Source organism: Corvus moneduloides, chromosome 2 (assembly GCF_009650955.1).
Source record: "Corvus moneduloides isolate bCorMon1 chromosome 2, bCorMon1.pri, whole genome shotgun sequence".
NCBI lineage: Eukaryota > Metazoa > Chordata > Aves > Passeriformes > Corvidae > Corvus > Corvus moneduloides.
The window spans coordinates 100259047-100278298 of NC_045477.1; the positions used below are offsets into that span (position 1 = coordinate 100259047).

The window sequence follows — 19252 nt, forward strand, 5'->3', positions numbered from 1 at the left end:
CAACCCCTAGTACTTTAAAGTTCCTGTTTCTTCCCACTGAAGAAGAAAAAAGAAAAAAAAATAGTTAAAATATATGTATCTCTTCAGGTTTCTTATCTTCTTCAGTTTGGGCTGAGACACAACACTTAACAGAGGAATTTTTCCGAAGTATTTTCACCTGGTACATTAGTTTTATTTAAGCACAAACTTGGCAGGGGAAAGGTACAGTGTTATGTGCTTTTAGTTTTGTGGGTGAGTTTTGCATGCTTCTTACTTCTGAAATATTAGTAGTAGCTGGGTTCCAGATTATTCGATTATTTGCATTGCAAAAGGCACTTCTGGGCATCTCTGTGCTATTTATAGGACTTAACAAATTACTTATCTTCAAGAAGTGTATTCGAATGTCGAAGCCTGTTCTATAACACACAGTCAAATTCACAACATCAGAAAAAGAATGCTGAATTTCTTTCTGCAATCAATTAAATATCTAAACTAGATTCAGATAAAAGAAACAGGTGACAGGCAAACACTAACCATTTACCTCAAGACTGATTTTAAACACTGAAGATAGAAAAACAGAAATGTGAACTTTCAATTTTCACATGTTCAGACTTCTTCCATACACTCTCACTTTTCTGACCCCTCTGAAAGATAAAAGAGAATACTTGTTTCAATCCATTTTCTTCCAGCCTAAAGAGAACAAGAAACTTATGGGAAGGGACCTGTTGCTGCGTAATCCACAATAAACACTATGGTATTGAAATTCACCTCAGCAGTGGATGACAGAAAAAGCAAGAGAAGAAAGCTGAGTCACACCTGGTCATTTCTCTCTACAACACCAGCTATAACAATAATGATTTATTTTGGGACAAGTGTTATTTTGTGGGAGGGAAAAATGAAGTAAGAAATACAGAGAGTGAAACCAAAATCCAAGTCATTTAGCCTTATGACTGAAGTCTCAAAGACATTCAAACGTAATGGTGAATTCAGGTCACCACTACAGTCACAACATTCAGACCATGTTTTCTTTCAAAACCTGTGGTATTTAAGAACATTGCCAAGTAAAATCATGGATTATTATTTATCATCTCAGTATCAAGAAAAGGTGACAAAACAGGGAAAAAATGCTAATATATCCCTTAGAAAATTTAAAATAGGTGACAACTTTGGTAGTGAAACAAAAATAACACGTGGTAAGAAACTGAACTAATTTAAGCCTCCAGGAAAAGGAAAAAAGACACAAGTGTTCTTTTCTTGTAAAGAACTTGGCTACTCTGGGGCACAATTTCTTACTTAGACAATACTCTGGCATTAGACTACAGCTGTGCACCTACTGTCCTGCTGATACAATGCCACTTGAAATGTATTTGGCTAACATATTATGTGTGTGAACATAGAGAAATTAAGCATTTTAAAATACATAGCACCTCATTTTTCCCATGAGCTTTTTAAAATTTTCCCATGCGCATAAAAATGAAAACACTGGTATGCCCAATTTTTTATTCTGCATTTGTTTAGTGTAAAGCACTTCATGGGAACAGTAGTTTAAAAGAATCTTTTTGCATAAAAATGCTCTTATTAAAACATTTCAATCAATTGAACAGATTCACAAACCCAAATTTATATTTACAAAGCCTGCTATGGAATTCATTGCACTTTGAAAAGTGGGCAAGAAACAGATCTCAGAGGAGAGAGGGCAAGAAAAAATTTGTCATCTTTCTCCTCCTGGTTCTCTTCCTTCTACCTTTCCTATTACCATGCATTTCAATTGGGAATGTAACACTTCTCCCACCTTCACCTACTCAAAAGTGAAGAAGTACCTTCTGGTTTTCCTGTATTACTTATTCTAGCTTACCTGAATTACTTTTTCATTATGGCATAATTAAAAATTTAGCATCTCCATTTCACGATACGTGTCAGGTGTCCAACTGCAGGCACTCTGGCTTCTGGAGCAGGAAGGTTGCCCATATTAAATGCTCAACAAAACCAAGGATGATTCACAAACTATGCCACTAGTGTTCAGAATCTCCCTCTTTCACTGACCAGACCAACAAGAAGTTTGAAATGAGTTCAGATAAGCATGGCCCATGAACTTTCAATGAACATGGTGGTCACGGCATATAAATTTTTGCTTCTGCACAGCACAGAACTAACTCAATCTTGGCACAGTTGAGCATGTAAATTCACTGAGATTCACAGAGTATTTCAGCCTGGCCTGAACAGCAGTTTCTGAGTGTGCTGAGCAAACATTTGTATTTCGACCTCTTTTGAAAGGAAAATTAATTCAAAACAACCAGGAGGACAACCAGGCACCTTCAACAGCTCCAGAGCAAGAGTGTTCAACTTTCATATAAAAAGACTAGTTAAAAAACCCATACACTTCAAAGGTTCAAAGACACATTTTCAACCCCTCAGGAAGTACCCTTAAAGAAATATTTTTCCTGTTTAACTTCTCTTAGTGCCAGAAATCAGTATGTGCCCCAGTCTTGTGCCCTCCCCAAAGCCATGACTCCACTTTATCAACTAAGCATTAAGGAAGTCCACTTCAAAGCAAATCCAGACTCTGCTCCAATTGCCTTTTAACAAAGGGCCCACAAACAACCAACAAAAGTTGAGTCCTGAGATGTTTGGGGGAGACAAATGTCCCCTGAATCGTTATGCTAAACTGTACTTCCCTTTTGCCCTTCCCACCTTCACAATAAGTTCTTTGCTAAACCAGGCACAGCAGAAATCACAGAAAACCCATGCAATCCAGCCTGCATTATGGCAGCCAGGTTAACAGAGAGATTTTAATTCTCTGAGACTATGAAGGATACTTAAAACAGTAGTTGCTATATTCAAAGCAGGTATTCAACTGTTGGGTTTTTTTACATGGATTTTATTGCATCCTCAGAGAGAAGCTGGATAAAGTCATGGATGACTACAATCTCACAGACACCAACATACTCTGTTACCTTAAATATTACTCATAAACAGCTGCAAGAACATGGAACTCACCTCCCTATTCTGACACTTTCTCAAGTTGATAGCTTCCACAGCCATAACTATTTCTAAGCCTGGGTATACCTACAAGCAATGATTCTAATAAATGAGATACCAGAACTTCCTGTTATGTAATTTTTGGGTATTTCCCCTCCCATCTCCAATTATCTCAGAGCACACAGCCTTCAAGAACATCAGCACAAAGAAAACAGTTATCCTTACCAAAGCAGTCAAACTGCGGACAACTCTAAATTGCTGTAGTGAAACTGATGACATTAATCCCATCTATTTGTGCAGGGAGATCAAAATGGTGGATAAGGTAATACAGACTTAAACCACTGGTAAAAACAACTCTAGATATACTCTTTCAGTACATGTGATATAAATCTACAGTTTACTTAACTAACTGAATTTAAAAACTTAAGCCAAGCAAAAAAGTTTCTCAGGCTAAACTACACATCTACTCTACTACCCTGCAGTATTTTGCTTTATTTGATTTAACCTGCAGCCCATTTAAATCAGGACTCCAATGCAGCATGTTAGTAGGTGCACACAGAGCAGTGCAACCTCACACAGACTTACTGACTCAGATCCCAGATGCACTACAGAAGCATTAGCAGGGCACTGCATCGTTTATAAACTCGGCCACTCAGAGCAGGTATTCACGTGCTCAGTTTCAATATCGCTTTGAGGCTGCTATATTGCTTCCTGGTCAGGAGCAAGACCCTCTCACAGACTTCTACTGAAGCACAAAGGTATATCTTAAATTCATTTTTCAATCAACTTACAACAAGCCAGCTCAGTTTCTTTGACAAGGTAAGGCCTTGTGCAGTTTCATTCCTTTCCAGTTTTGCATTTTGTCTTTACTCTCTCTATAAAACGACTAATGACACAGTTCAAAAGAGATGCAAAGAATGGTCATCTTTTCAGACAAAGCTATTACAGAAAAAAGAAAAGAAAAAAATCAAGCTGGGGAAGTCAGAGAATGAAGGGAGACTATGTATTCTGTCAGTGCCTTGACAGGCAGCTATCTCCTCCTTTTACCTTTTATTTCCTTCTTTGTAACTTCATAACAGGCAGTCTCACTTTAAGCCTCTCTTTAAATCCTGTGGAATCACAATTTTCCCTTTCCATAGCCTCTAAAGAGCATCTTAAAGAACACTCTAAAAAAGGTATACAGTATAAAGTTGACACCAGGATTATTTCCACATTTCTTCACTGGCCTCAGGAATATTTTCATGAGTACTATGTCTTCTTTCAAAATTACTGTTTTTCTGCAATCTGTATTTCATTTGAAGTCTTAATCTGTAACTTCATCCTTAAGTGATGACTACTGTATCCACATGGTCATGATGTAATGAAGAAAATCAACCACTTCTGGAGGAAAAAAACCATCACAACCCTTTCAAGAAGTCTCTTAATAATCTCAAATAATTTATCAGTAAAATGTCTGCCCACGTTTCAAACTGGAATATTATCTCAAAACACAGCGCACTTCAAGAGAAGATAATGTGTTATTCACTGATAACAACACTCTTGGGCCTTTCCAATTCAATTTTTAAAGCCATCAACTTCACTAATAAAGGGTTTCTATCATACCTTTTTGGCTGAAGAGAGCTTAGGGGAAATTAAGATTTGCATCACATTATTTACTGGAGTAAATCTATCCATAATGATTTCACAGTCCTGTAATGAAGAAGTGAATAAAACTTCCATGTAGTTGAACATAAAAGCTTTTAAACCAGGTGCGAAAACCTTCTACCAAAATTCTACACACGCAAAGCATCTTTGTATCAATATTCAGGGTAACAGCATGACGCGGGTTTGACATATGCTCAGCTGCATTCGGCTAACCTGTCTGATCTCTTCCTGGCCCGGCAACTAATTTATATGATGAATTTTTACTCATGATGCAGGTAAATGAAGTTAAACCAGATAAACGAGGTTTTATACCAAAAGGTCTTTTAGCTTCAGCAGTGGCAGTACTCATCTCACAGACAAGCTAAGCCCAGGTCCGGGTACAGGCTTGCTCTACCGCAGATCCCGCAGCCAGAGCCAACGACATGGCAGCACCGGGGCCATACAATGCCCACAGCCCCGCAGCGCGGCTCCCGAACCGCGCCGAGGCTGCGGCGCGTCCTCCTCCTCCTCCGCCTCCCACAGCCACCTACAGCCACCCCCAGCTGCCCTCACACCGGCCAGCGGTGGCGCGGCGGGAGAAAAGGGAGCGGGGACGGGGAAGCGGAGCGGGGAGGCGGAGAGAAAAAAACACAAAAAAAGAGGGCGCTGGGGAAGGGGGCCGCTGGCTATTGGGGCACCACCTCCCGCCGGGCACGGTCATAGGCACCTCGGCAGCTCCTTTGTTCCCCTCCTTCCCGCACTCACCCACGGTGGCCAGGGTCTCCAGGTCCTCCAGCTTGTAGGAAACGGGCTCGAGTGCGGCGGGCGAGCCGGGACCGGCGGGGCTGGGGGCCGGCACGGCGGGCTGAGGCGCGGCCACTCCCGCCGCCGCCGCCTCGCCGCCGCTCTTCGCTCCCATTTTGGCCTTGGCAGCGCTGAAGGCGTCCATGGGGCCGAGCAGGCGCCCCGCGGCCGCTCAGCGCATGGAGAAGGGCGAGAGGAAGGGGGAGGAGAGGGAGCGGCGGGGACGCAAAGTTTCAGTCTTCAGCAGGCGGGGTGGCTGCTCCCCAGGGTTGGAGCCCGCTGCCGCCTCTGAGGGGGCGCGCAGCCCTTCAGCATCGCGGCCGCAGCCGCCGCGCCGCCCGCCGGTGCCCGCAGCAGGCAAGGACCGCCGCGCAGACAATGGCGAGGGTGCGCCCAGCCGCGCCACACGCGGGGCGGAGGGCGGGGTTTGCCGCTGCCGCTGCGGCACCGTCCCGCTGAGGGCTGGCGGGGCGGGGAGGGGCCGGGGGAAGCGCGGCCCCGCCACACAGCGGGAGCGTAGCCCTCGCACCCCGCCGCGGGCACGGCCCGGGACCTTGTGACAGCCCCGGTGCTCTCTGCTCGTCCTTTCCCACCCTGCGTCCCGCCCGAGGGGCAGCGCGGCGGGGCTGCGGGGAAGGGGGTGGAGGGGAGTGCCGGCGCCTGCCGCGCCTGCCCCGCGCTCCCTCAGTGCTGCAGGGGCGCTTGGGACGGTCCCGTCGCTCCCCGCAGAAAGTTAAAAATGAGCGGTAGAGCCCTTGCGAAGTGGCAGCCGGGCCCCCCTCGGCTGCACAATAACAGCCCTGCGAAGAGCCGGTCGTTCCCCTCGCGTGGGAGCGCCTGTTCGAGTAGCTCCCCCCGCACGTCCCAAAGGATTTGCCACGCCTTATTTTACACCCCGTTTCCAAGCAGGTGTGGCTTCCGCACCGTCCACAGGCCGTCCGCGTCCCCTGCTCCAGCCCGCAGGGTATTCGTGTGGCTGAGGGTGGCTGGCGGGAGTGCTGGGCTGCGCTCGGCCGAGGCAAGGAGGCACCCGCCTCATGCAGCAGCAGCAGTGGAGTACCGAATATAGCTCCGTCCAGAGCAGCCAAGAAGCTGTTGACGATTATGCTAGAAGACAGGGCAAATTGGTGTGTGAACCAAGTCACGGTAAAGCGTACGCATCAAAATTGGGAATGAGATCCTAATTTTTTTCATGCCTAGGTCTGGCCCAGTTTTACCCTGTTCACAGCTCCTACCCTATGCTCTAGTGAGCAGGATATCTGCAAAGCTGATGCGTAAATCAAGTCACACAGGTGGCGTTTGGCATCTCCTTTTTATTAAATGTGACATCATGAGAATTAAAGGCTTATTCTTTTTTGTGTGGAGTAGGTTCAATAATAATGAGGAATAATTGTGCGTATACAAAAAATGAGTACAAATATATAAATTGTTTATAAGAATTAAAAATTTATGTACATTTATCCTGAAATTTAAGGCATCCTTAGAGTGCAATTTATCGTCGTAATATCAGAGGATATAACATGCACTTTTAGCTTGTTGACATGAAGAGTTATGAATAATTTGGAAAAGCGTTAGGTCATCTCTGCTTCCTGTCAGCCTGTGAAGTCACCAGTCAAGGAGGATGATATCGCTTCTGCTCCAAAATTTCGAATTTTATTTGTAAACTGTTTGGAATGCAAGTTTTGCATTTCTATTTTTGCTTTGCTACTTTACTTCCTTTACTACTTTACTGCTTTACTTCCCTTTGTGCTTCTTCACTGTGAGGTTGACTGAGCACCAGAACAGGCTGCCCAGAGAGGTTGTGGAGTCTCCCTCACTGGAGAGATTCAAAAACCATCTGGATGCAATTCTGTGCAATGTCCTCTGGAATGACCCTGCTTGAGCAGGGAGGTTGAACCAGGTGACCCACTGTAGTCCTTTCCAACCTTACCTATTCTGTGACTATGTTTTGTACATTGTATACCAGATTTACCGTGATTTAGGCCTTGAATGATGTATTTTAAAGATTCCTTAAACTGTAAATTGGAAATGTCTTGGCAAGCTGTAAATTTAATTCCTGTTTGATAAAAAGGTACGCAAACCAACAAAGCTCTTTCAACAATAACTGAAAATGTTGTTTAAGATAGCAGTTTGAAAAATAAACATTAAAACTTTGAAGAAATCTCAGTGTGTATAAAAATGTAACTTCGTTTTTTTAGCCAAAGAATTGCAAATTGAGAAAAAAGATACAAGCTGATTGTGATAATTATTTGAAAGAGAGAGTACCTTAACTTCAGTCTACCCAAGAAAATTGATATTTGGTCTTCCTGAAACCTTTCCTTTTCAATAAAAACTAAGAAATCTTTCACTGCTCAGATGTTAAAAAGGACGTAAAGTACTTTACATAAGGTGTTGATTATCTTCAACTGGTATTTCCATTTATGCTACAAATTTTACTTAATGTTTAAAATACTTGCATCCAAGACGATAAAACTTTCTTTTAAAGAGCCTCCTACTGACATGCTTCAACAGTTGGTGGCCTGTATGATAGCACACATTTAAAAGAGTTGTGATCGGCAAGGTTCCTAAGCACAGGATTAGCTCCATTTGATGCAGTGTTTGTTCTTAAGATTAAAGTTTGCTTCCTTCCTTTGTGTCCAAGGCATTTGCCAGTTGTAGTTGTGGCAATATAATTGCAATGTTTATATTTAGAATATCAACATATTATTAGTGTGCTTTGCCACCTCTGTATAACCCACTTAGAATTTATCTTGCAGATAGTGATTATTATTCACAGTACTTCAGGGAAAGAAAATATTCTTTCTACATACAGTGAGGTGTTACAGTGGGGATACTGCAATACGCGTATCAATCAATGAGGCCCGTGGAAAGAAATATACATGGACCGATTCTTGATAGATGTTTCAGAGAGATGTTTATTTCTCCAGCCGCATGGCCGGGATCTGCCGAGGAACTGAGGCAATCATGGGACCCGAGGGTCCTTGCCCGCACAGGGAGCACAAACCAACCAATGGGAAATGAGGCTGACCAGGGGCAGGGAAACACCGTGCCTCCCCTCAGGGCCTCTCTCCCAGGACCCCATGGCAGGGGGAGGGACCCCAACAGTGAGGATGAGAATCAAAACTCCTAACTTCATGAATTGCAAGTGCAGGTAGAGCTGCCCACTGGATTGCAATAGTGGATATGAAGCATAGTTTCTTGTCCGATTTGGACACAATTCATAGGCAAGCCTGCAGCCCGGTACTCCTTTTCTCTTTCTTTTTTGCTCTTATTTCAACTTAAAATGTGAACTTTTGGTCACAGGCACTTTTTGAATAATCTTGGCCTTTCGCTTGCTCTTGATAATTCATAGTTCTCAGCTTTTTCACTTTCCCCACACATGCATTAGGTGCTTACACCCAGGTTCCTTTATCTTAAAATAGTTTACCGCCTTTATGTTTCCATTCCTTTACCTTACAGGTGCTTACACCAATGGTTAGTTCTATTTTTGTTTTCCTTTAAAAATACCAGATGTTAGAGATGATTCTTTCCAAAGACAGTGAAAACCTTTCTAAAAGAGATTTTATTTAGGGGAAAAAAAAAACCAAAAAAACCAACAAAAACAAAAAAAAAAAAACAGAGAACAGTAGTTTGAATAGTTTTCTCAAGTTATTATTTTAGTTAGGGCTTATTCTTCTTCTATTTCAGCTGCAAAAAATGTTCAGTGTACTTATATTCCTTTGTAAGATCAGAATTTTCAGGGACCAAAAGAGTTCCAGGTGTCAATTTGGTTATCCCCTGCAACCTTTCACATATGAACATTTGCCAAACTTAGCACATACAACCACACTGGTATTTAAATGTTGCTTTGGGTCCTAAATTACTAACTTTCCTCCCATTCCTTCCTTTTTGTTTGTTTGTAGTTTTTTTATTTTCTGCCCGGAAACCTTTAGTTAACAATATTAAACCAATGGAAAGGATAACAAACTTTCTACCTATCACTGAATTGATAGATCATTTCTCAGTCATTTTGAGGGGACATTGTGGTACACATTCCATGTAAATGGAATATGATTTAAGCGCCTAGATCTCTGGGAAAGGAATAGTCATTTAAATGTCTCCATGACTGCAGACAAAAGAGCCTTTCCTGTGGTCTGAGCAGGTTTGTCTTTGTCTACCTGAAAGCCTCCTTCTGTCTTCCCTGCAAATATATAATTTTCCTTATAAATCTTGTTAAAGCATATCTTTACCATCACCATCATAGTAAAACTACTACTACAAGTTTGCTGGAGAACCTGTTCAAACCTGTAGGGAGGAAATGGAGAAGTCCTTCAGTGGTGGTTATTACTAATAAATAGCTCCGTATCATCTCCTTTAGTCACACTACATACAGTGCCTAAAAACATGGGACTGCTCTGAGGAGGAAGCATAACTAGTAAAGATAATTAGTACTGGTATGTGTTTTTCATTTGTTTTGTTTTGCTAAAGAAGTTCATGATCAGGCAAGCCCTATTATGTAAACCAGCACCCTTTCGTGCAAAAAATCCCAGCCTGTGACAAAGGAAGGGGGAAATTATTCCACCCATCTGAAGCAGTTCCTTCATAGTATGGAAATAAGCCCATCTGTATAATGAGCAATCACACACCATGCGAATGTATCTACACACTCATAAAGCAACTATCACACTTTTATTTGAATATGATTATGTTTAACGTTTTTTAAAAAGCATTTAAATTATGATGAGTATAGTCGCTGTATCCAAATGAGAATTTAAACGCAAAGAGTATAACAGAGTTGCCTACATCCAAAACCGTGTTTCTGATGAGTCTTGCTGAGTTGGTTCCTTGCTTCAGAAAGGCATTGGTGTAGCCAGTTCAAACATGGAAATGCTGTTACTAGGGTGTCTAGACTTCTGCCCAGTCTGAGCAAGTTTGTGCCTAGCTTCTGCCAAAACTAGATTGAGATCTGGAAACAAGATGTTGCTTTGCCTGCATTTGCTGAGGAACTTGTTCTGTTAAGCATTCTGAAAGTATATCTTGTATATATGCAAAACTGCTCCCCTCACAAAAGTAAGTTGTGGCCAATGTTTTACAAAAAAAAAATGTTCTAGCAACACTGTTAGCTGAGAGAAGACCCTGAAACACCAGCGTGCTGGACAAGCTCTTTGAAGTCAGGTACTGATATTTGCTTCAGTTCAAAGATAGAATAAAGTAGCAATGCACTAGGACATCTTTCTGTTCATTCTTTTCCCCAGCAACTAGTTATGTACATCGGCACTGGCATATCTCATTTTGAATACTCAGGATAGTGTGCAGGTTACAGCAGTCACCCAGAAAATGAGATATCCAGAATTTTTGATCTTAATTATATGAGAAGAGCTCTCATTCTAGCCTCCCTTGTTTAAGTTACTGCATGCTGGTTTAGGACCTGTTCTCCCAGACTGTGCATTCCTACTTCACAAACACTTCATATTTACTGTGCCAATGAAAGGACGTGTTAGCTACATTGCTGTGTGGAATTCTGTGAAAGCTGTGTAAATTAAATATAATTCAATTCACATTTATTTATACAATTTATGGTATGTAGCTATAGTGTATTTTTACAAATTTTATCCCCTTTCTGCAAAAATTAGTGTAAAATAATAAATTCCACAAACGAGTAAATTGGTTTGAGCTTTATTTTTTTTTTGTTGTTGTTGTTTTTCATAGCAAGACATTCATTATGTCAACTTTGTAGCATTCAGGGTAGTCAAACAGAATAACAAACCCTATCTGTTGCTACCAGCTTCAGGGAATTAAACTATCTCCACAAGGAGTTCTAAGTTAGATAAATGTAGAATTTCTGTAACAAAACATTTTTTCTCCTGTATTTAGAATAGTTAAAAGCCTTTTAAAGTGAAATTGCGTATGTCTTTTTTTTTAAGACCTGCACATCTAATGCATGAACAGAATAAATCTTTTACTTCAACATTTTTGAAATTTTATTTGATTTCATATTGTTATCTTCATATCCAAGACTAAGGACTTGGTGAGAAAAAAGAAACAGCTAAAATCTTCCTCTAGTCATGGGCATCAAAGTGAGAATGTTGCCAGGCCTCAGAGTCCATCATATCTGCATTGATTTAGCATCAAATTTTCCCCCTGTCACAATTTATGTGGGCTTCAGGTGTGGTTCATTTTAACCTGATCCAAATCTAGGCTGCCACAATTCTGTTGTTCTCCTCCCTCTCTCGCATCAGCACCCACGCCCTTGCTTTTGCTTTTGACACTCAGGTAGCTTCCTGGTGAGCCAGTTCAGGAATTAGCCCAGGGATTTATTTAAGTAAAGTTATTAGGGTTTCTAGCCAAATCACTTCCCCAAACCCTTGCCATGTACAAGGTTTTAGGGCATTTGGTGCCCTAATCTTACAGCTGTGGGGAATTGTGAGCCAGACTGAATTTCTATCAAGCTGGTTCAGTTTTATCCACCACTTCCTTTTGCTTATGCCTTTGCTGTTTCATGCACTAACCCTTGAAAAAAAAATTGGCACTTTGAATACTTCATAGATGTACATGGCTGCAGTTGAGGTTCCTATTAATAGTTTTTAAAGGTATCTTAATTCATAAATCTCTTCAAACCTAAATGATTTTATGCTCTGCATGACTAAATCACTTCACAATGGTGTTGAAACTGGCCATAGAATCAGAGGAAAGAGATGGGCACCTCATTTAGATTGTCAGATGGTAGATGGTATTCTGGATTCCTTTCTTTGCCTAGCTCTATCAGGAAATAAGCAGTTAGATTTAACTCAGATCGATTCTGGATGAGACTGTCATTCTCTCTTACCTCTGTAGCACTTAAAATCAGCTAAGCAAAATCTTACCCTTATTTACTCCAAGGTTAGGCAAATCTTTTCAAGTCTTTGCAGTTTATCTCTAAAACAAAGATGAAATCACAGCCCCCAAAGTTTTACAAGTAGTATACAGAGATGTTCTATAGATATTTATATTCATGGCTAAATGTAAGCAAGTCTTGTTATTTTTTTTCATTTAAGACAAAATGCTTGCATGCATGATAGCTGCATCTTTAAAATTGGAATTGAATTGTGAAAAGAAAGGACATTATCAGTTGAATTCAGCAAAATGAATTATGTATTTATTATTTGTAACTTGTGTCTTCTGCTGTGAAGTAATATATTCTTAATCTGCTTTTAATGTAATTAAAATACTATAAAGTCTAAATTCATTCTGTAAGTCACGCTTACCACTTTAACTCTTCAAGCTGGCCTAATTTATACTTTTATCTTTTATTATCAATTAATATACTTACAGGAACATGGGCTAAAGCAGATAGAAAAGCCTTCAAGATATTTCTACTGATACCCTTACAATCTGATTACTACTGAAGGTGAAGAAATTGGTTTTAGATTTCTTAAATTCATTACTCTTACATATGAAATAAAATTTTTATATGATATTCAAACTTCTTCTGCTAAACAAGTATCTCTTTTGCTGAACAATTTCAAAGTGATATAACTGTGATTCATTCATGTGTTCACAGTTCAGTTCATGAACTGTTCAATACATGAGAGTCATTGCAGACTCATTAAGCAAAGTATTTAAGCACCTACTTAATTTTTGTTAGTTTTAAGCAAGTGCCTCGATTCTGTTAAAGCCAATGGAATTATTCACAAGGTGCAGTGATTCAATAACTGCAGCTGAGTTTACATGTTTACATGCATGGTTAAAGTCATGCATGCACTTAGTGCTTTATGAACGGGAGCATAAACCAAAAGCATGAAACTGAGAAAGGATCATATTTCAAATATAAAATGAAAATGGAATAAAATGAAATTTCTTAGGAATCATGCTCATTTAACTATGAACTTCAGCCAAAAAAAAAAGGCATCGTGGCATTTAGGAAGAGTTAAGGGTCAATTTAATACATGATCATTACAGATCTGTGCAAACCCTAGGTTATGCCCGTTACATAGCTGATCACAATAACTCCCGAAGAAGAAGGACAATTTATCTTTAAGGGCTTTATTTGTGAATTCATTTAATGGTCTCACACTTTTTGCTACTTTATGGTACATTTTATTTTTTTTTCCATTGTGTATTGCTTTGATGTAGTATAAAATCTGTGAAGTAGTCAACATAAATATTAAACGTCGTGATTGTTGGGCAATACAGAATATGAATGTAGCTGAGTTCAGTAGCATATGAGCAGTCCAAACTTTCATTGATCTTGCAAAACAACTAATTACATAACTTTTCTGCTATACTTAGCAGCTGATCTCTGGCCTTTGAGTCAACTTTGTGTGTATTGGAAGATGATGGATCATTTCTTTAGACAGCTGGAACAGATCACTCATTCATATATAAGAATGAAAACTTTTAGAAGGCCAAGATTTGGTAGACAGTCATTCTTCTATTCAGGTTTCAGACTTATGTAATTTTACAAATTTTATACAGATGAAATTAGGATTATTTATTTAAATGTAAAATCCAACAGTTCAAATTTAAGCTACTAGCATTTCAGGGGATAGGTTACTGCATCAATTGAGGCAATTGAGGCAATTGCAGGGAACTGCAATCAATGCAGTTCCCTGCAAGTCTGAGGGGAATGAGGAAGACAGTGCTTGAATGAGGAAATATTCATTTAGGAAGAAGAAATGCTTTAAATAATCTAAAAATAATTGCAAGCATTCTTTTCCAGCTTTGATCTTAGTATACTTAGAAATCACATCTCATCATTAATAAATTCACTTTATCAAATTTTATATCCAGTGTTTTGGAAAATTTCTCAATGTGTTTATCTCTTTTTGCCATAATAATTTTTCATCATCCATTCATCTACTCATAGTCACAGGGATATTTCTGTGATGACAGAGGCTTTGCATCAGGTGTAATCTACATACACTTGGGATTGGTTTGTTTGTTTGTTTGCTATGATTAGTTAGTCATGGCATACTTCAAGTATTGAAAAAATGGTTGCTTAGATACTGATTCCAGCCTCGTGGAAATTAACAGGAATCTTGCACTTACTGATGTCTGAGACTAGTAGATAATATATCAAAAATTATATATTAATTTTGTAAAAGAATAAATAATTTTGGGAAAGTCTCAGATTACAGGAAAAGGATCTTTGTTGGTGTTTCCCCCAACTAGTTTCCTTCTTTCTCTTTCCCTGTATATGAAAGAGACAAAAATATATACATTTTACTGAAATAGCTCTGACTATATATTTTTATTTAAAAAAACCCCAAAGCCCCGTTTTTAGCTTGGGCTGCATTTAACTGCTTGATAGGTCCTGTAACGGGGGGGATAAGGTTTTTATCTTTATTTGGTTACTCCTTTTTTGTGACTGTTACTATTCAGATACTTGACTCCCTTAACCATTTTATCAGTGGTGTTGCTTTCATGAGTATAAGAACCATGTTTATATGTTGTGGGTTTCTTGTCTGTTTCTGTTTTTGGAAACTCTTTCATCAGACAGCCAAGCAGTCTCATTGCTTTCAACAAGGTTCATATCTCCCACTGACACCTGTACAGTTGCAAAGGTTACTACTCAAAAATGAAAAAAACTTTGCTAGATGGTTTCACATTTCTCACATTCTCCATTAAAAATTATACCCAAATTCATGATAAGAAAATCTAATATGTGAAAAATGAAAAGATGTAAATAATAAGTAATAGCAGACATATAGGCCAAAGAGAATGAGTGTTTTCTGTTGGAAAAGTGGGGTGGGCCGGGTAGTGGGAGTCAGGACTTCCAGGTGGCAGGGCTAAGGAGTAGGTCTGCTGAGGATTTCTGAGCCCTGGGGAAAGTGTTTTGAAGGAGAGTGTTGGTAGGGTTTCCTTTTTTCAGCTTCGTCCTGAACTTCTAGTGGGGGGAACAGCAGATTTACATTTCACTGGGGACTGAGAAACCCATTCTATAGAAACAGCTGAAGTTTGGATTGATCATACCATGCCATGAATTGATCATGGCTCATGCCATAACTTTCCTGGACAGCTCTGTCCTTTTTCAATCCTATAGGAGAAATGGGTAATAAATGCACATGCAGTAGTGCATGACTCTATGAATCTGTTTCTAAAATTAATGGGAGAAACCTGAAGTTCTTTAGCAATGATTTAGCCAGGTTTGTCAGTTGTTTTTAGTATCTGCATTTGAACAGCAGGAACTTGGGGAATATTGGGAAGAAGAAAATTACTGTAATTCAGAAAGAAATGTAAGGGGATACAGGGATTTCACAAAGAAATAGTGAAGAGATAAAAGTGCTTCCCTAAAAATGCCAAGGTACAAGTTTTAGGGTATAGGTGACTGTAACACTGGTGAGGTGTTTCTCAATGAGCATATGCTCTTTAGTCTGGACCACCTCATTTTTCTATCACTGGTAATACTTGACCACGCCAACCTATGCCCCCAGGGATTGTTACATAGGAAGAGTGAGGAATTTAATGAAGGGGCATGCATGAGATTTTCAGAAGTTAGGAATTTAAAAGCTGAAAATGTGAAAATCATATTGTGACGGTGTTAGAGATAGTAGAGTAAAGAGGCTAAATTGGACAATGGAGACATCAAGTGTTTCTACAGGTTTACTTAGTACTCTTCTACTCTGTTATTTGGGATGGAGTAAAAGTTACCATTGGTAGCTTTTTCATTCATTATAAATATTCAAGATCTTTACTAGAGTGGTGTGCTGTTCTATTAAAATTATTTTGGTTTTATTATTTGATGGTGAAAAAAAAAGCCCAAAGATGACTTGCACATTTGCGAAGAAATGTGAAAATACTTGGTGATATTATTTCTGAGCTTCAGTGAGAAGTGGTTTTCACTAGATGATTTGAAAACCACTGATAGCATTTATTTGGCAATATTACAAATAGTGCATATTTTAATCTCATTACATTACAGATGATTTTTATTTCTTAAAATCAGTAGCTATTTGCTGAACATAACATGAAAACTTTGATACTTGTTCAAAGCTTTTTGAGAGAAAGGTTTTAACTTTAGATTAGGTTTCAGAGGTTGACAATTTAATCTCCCCAGCCATACTCAGGGACTTTGAGAAGGAAAAATCCTTAATGAATTTTAATGAAAACAAATGGCAGCTTTTCTTGGGTAAGACCATTTGAAATGTATTTCTCAGTTTGGTATTGTTTTATGAAATCAGTTATATGCATTTCCCACTTAAGTTTGTATGTGATTTGGAGTCAATAGGAACAAAAGAAATGTTTAAGCACTTTGTTGACTAACAAAATGTTAAGCACATACTTAACAGTAAGTGCTTTACTAAATTGAAACTCTTCTAATGTTTTCTCCAGTAGTGGTGAGAGTAGAGTGAAAGAAGGAAAAAAAATTACATTTGATCTCACTGAACCATTTAAAATAGAGGTATGGCTCTCTAGGAACCTATTGTATCAAATCAGGCCAATTCAGTGGAATGAAGCTTCAAACTGCATATTCTTATTACAAGCAACACTAATTTCACTGGGTGTGAAAGTGTTTTTTGCTAATCCAAAAGCATGAAATAAGCACTGAGCAAGGAATATCTCATAGAAATAAAGTACCACACTGATGGTTTCTGGCAGTAAGTAATGATTAAGGAGAGGGAAAAGGTATTCTCATGACACAGGATTGCTGCAAACTGAAAAATTCCCTTTGCAGCACCCTAACTTACTCGTTTCCAAAGATGTACTAAATTTTGATTTCACAAAGCAGTAAAAGAGTCAAAAGTCAAACTATTAATACAAGCAAATATGATATTAGAAATTAATATTTTTGTGGCTTTATAGATTTACTGAAATTATGAATTTATTTCTTGCCAAATGAACCTTACAGTGCAGTACAGAAATAAAAGACTGGCAAGTGATACGTCACTGACACATGTAGATCTCTGTGCTAAGGCCTCCCAAATAATTAAAATATTTTCTATTAGTTTGCACATGTTAATATAATCTAAAAGAACTGGGTTCCCCCTTATTACAGATATAACGTAAGTTGTCACAAGAAGTGATTATGCATCAGGTATCTCAAAATACAACAGCAGTGATAAAAATATTCTGAAAAAATTCTGAAAAAAGGTCTGCCTCAATTCTGAGAAGTGTTTCTGCTGAAGCTGTGAAAATCAGTCAAGGCCATGAGAATATCTGCTCTGTGGTGAAGCCTCATAAATAAGTAGGGAATTATTTTAACATGGGGAAAACTATATGACCTCTGTAGCCCTTCAAGACCTCTTCCTATATACCACAGAAAGATTTCTGCTAATTTCTGTTTGTCTTTATTTAGCAAAGCTTAATTTCATTACAATAAAGCAGTGTTCATATCATAGCTTTTATGGGAATCTTATATGTGCCTCCAAAAAATAACTCAAATTATTAACTTACATTTTTATTCTTTAGATTTTTGCTTTTGTAAAATGTAAACATGAACATAAAGTCGTATACCGATTATTTCATTCTAATTCAGTATTCCTGTTTTTATCTCGGTTTATGCTAGTGAAAATTATATATTTTCTAAGAAGTTCATTTATCCAACCCAGGCAACTTTAAAACTAGATTAGAATCATCACAATTTATATTGCCATGTTTTAGTTTGAAACAAAATGTTTCAAATTTAAACAAAACATTATTAAGAGTCTAATATTTTTCTTCTGAAAACATATTAATTACTTGAGTTTCTCTTTGAGTTATGCTTTCCAATTTTTAAAAAGTGTATAATTATCATGTAAAATGCCATTATGTATCTTCATTTATCTTTTGGAAATCTCATAGATAACTGATTTTTTTCACTGAGTCTTGAAAACACACGTTTACTTCATATAGAAAACATTTCACTAAAAAAAAAAGATCCCTTTTTGTGAGTGCAAGTGAATTATCTGTTTTTTATTTTCCCTCTGTAAAATTCTCTCTGTTTCTCCCTGAAGAACTCGATTCTTTCTGTGGCATAAAAAGAAGAAAGAGTTAGCACTGCTAACTACACTAATGTAGTACTGAAACCGGAGTTACAGACCCCAGTGCACTGAGGAAGGAACTAGTAATCATCCATGAGTGAGTGGAGGTCAGAAAAGGCAAGGGCAAGTGTGGTGTGGACAAAGCTAAGAATTTACCTTTGATAGGCAAATCATAAGCATACAAAGTCAAGATGGAAATGCAGGTGCCTTGTCACCTCAGCCACTGGGGTAAAATGAGATTCAGGCAAAGTTAAGCAGTCCTCAGCTAATTGTTTCTTTTTCCCTCTGCCCCTTCCACTTGTCCCCTCAGCTGTGTTCACTGTTCACACCGTGAACAGTCCTGGCAAAGCCATCAGACTGAAAAGTGATGCCATAGAAAGGGAGAGTTTTTTGCAGCCTCACCAGTTCCTTGGTTTGGGACACCACACTTTTACAATAATAGCTCTCCCAGAGAGATGGAAGGAGTGATCAGGAAAAGAGAAGGTAGGTGAGCCACATGAGATGGTGCTGCAGCTGAAGAAACCTACTTAAGATAATGACCTAACAGACCTATTTTTGTCAAACTATGCCTTGCCATTGACTCACTACAGGATATAGTGGAGTCAGAACAATTGTATTCTAAATCTAGATGTAAGCTAAAGGTGTTTTTAAGATCCAGTGTTCTTAAAAACAGAACACCTTATGTTTGCTTATGTACAGTGGTTATGAAATTGGTTGTTGTACCTAGGAAATAATCTGGTTCACCAAAATTAATAAGAATAGTCAGAAGAGACACAAATGTAGGGAGACCTGTTTTTAGTGATTTCTAGCATTCTTAGGACTGCATTCACAGTTGAATTGTAAACTGTAGTCCTTGACAATAAACTCCATGGTTTCATTCCAAGTGATTTCTTTTGTATTCATATTTCTTTTGCATTCCTATGGTGCATGATCCACCTTTTATAACATAG

The 19252-nt window shown here is 38.9% G+C and overlaps 1 protein-coding gene across 2 annotated transcripts in view; it reads right to left on the reverse strand.

The window, feature by feature from the left end:
- PRKX (protein kinase X-linked) overlaps positions 1–5725 on the reverse strand; it is a 60795-nt gene extending 55070 nt beyond the window's left edge. The window contains exon 1 of one of the 2 annotated variants that reach the window (XM_032100579.1): positions 5347–5725. In XM_032100579.1, coding sequence (XP_031956470.1) covers positions 5347–5530 — 184 coding nt within the window. In that variant the 5' untranslated portion in view covers positions 5531–5725. The remainder of the gene's footprint in view (positions 1–5346) is intronic. The other variant, XM_032100578.1, reaches the window with a different exon arrangement.
- Between the last annotated feature and the right edge of the window lie 13527 nt (positions 5726–19252).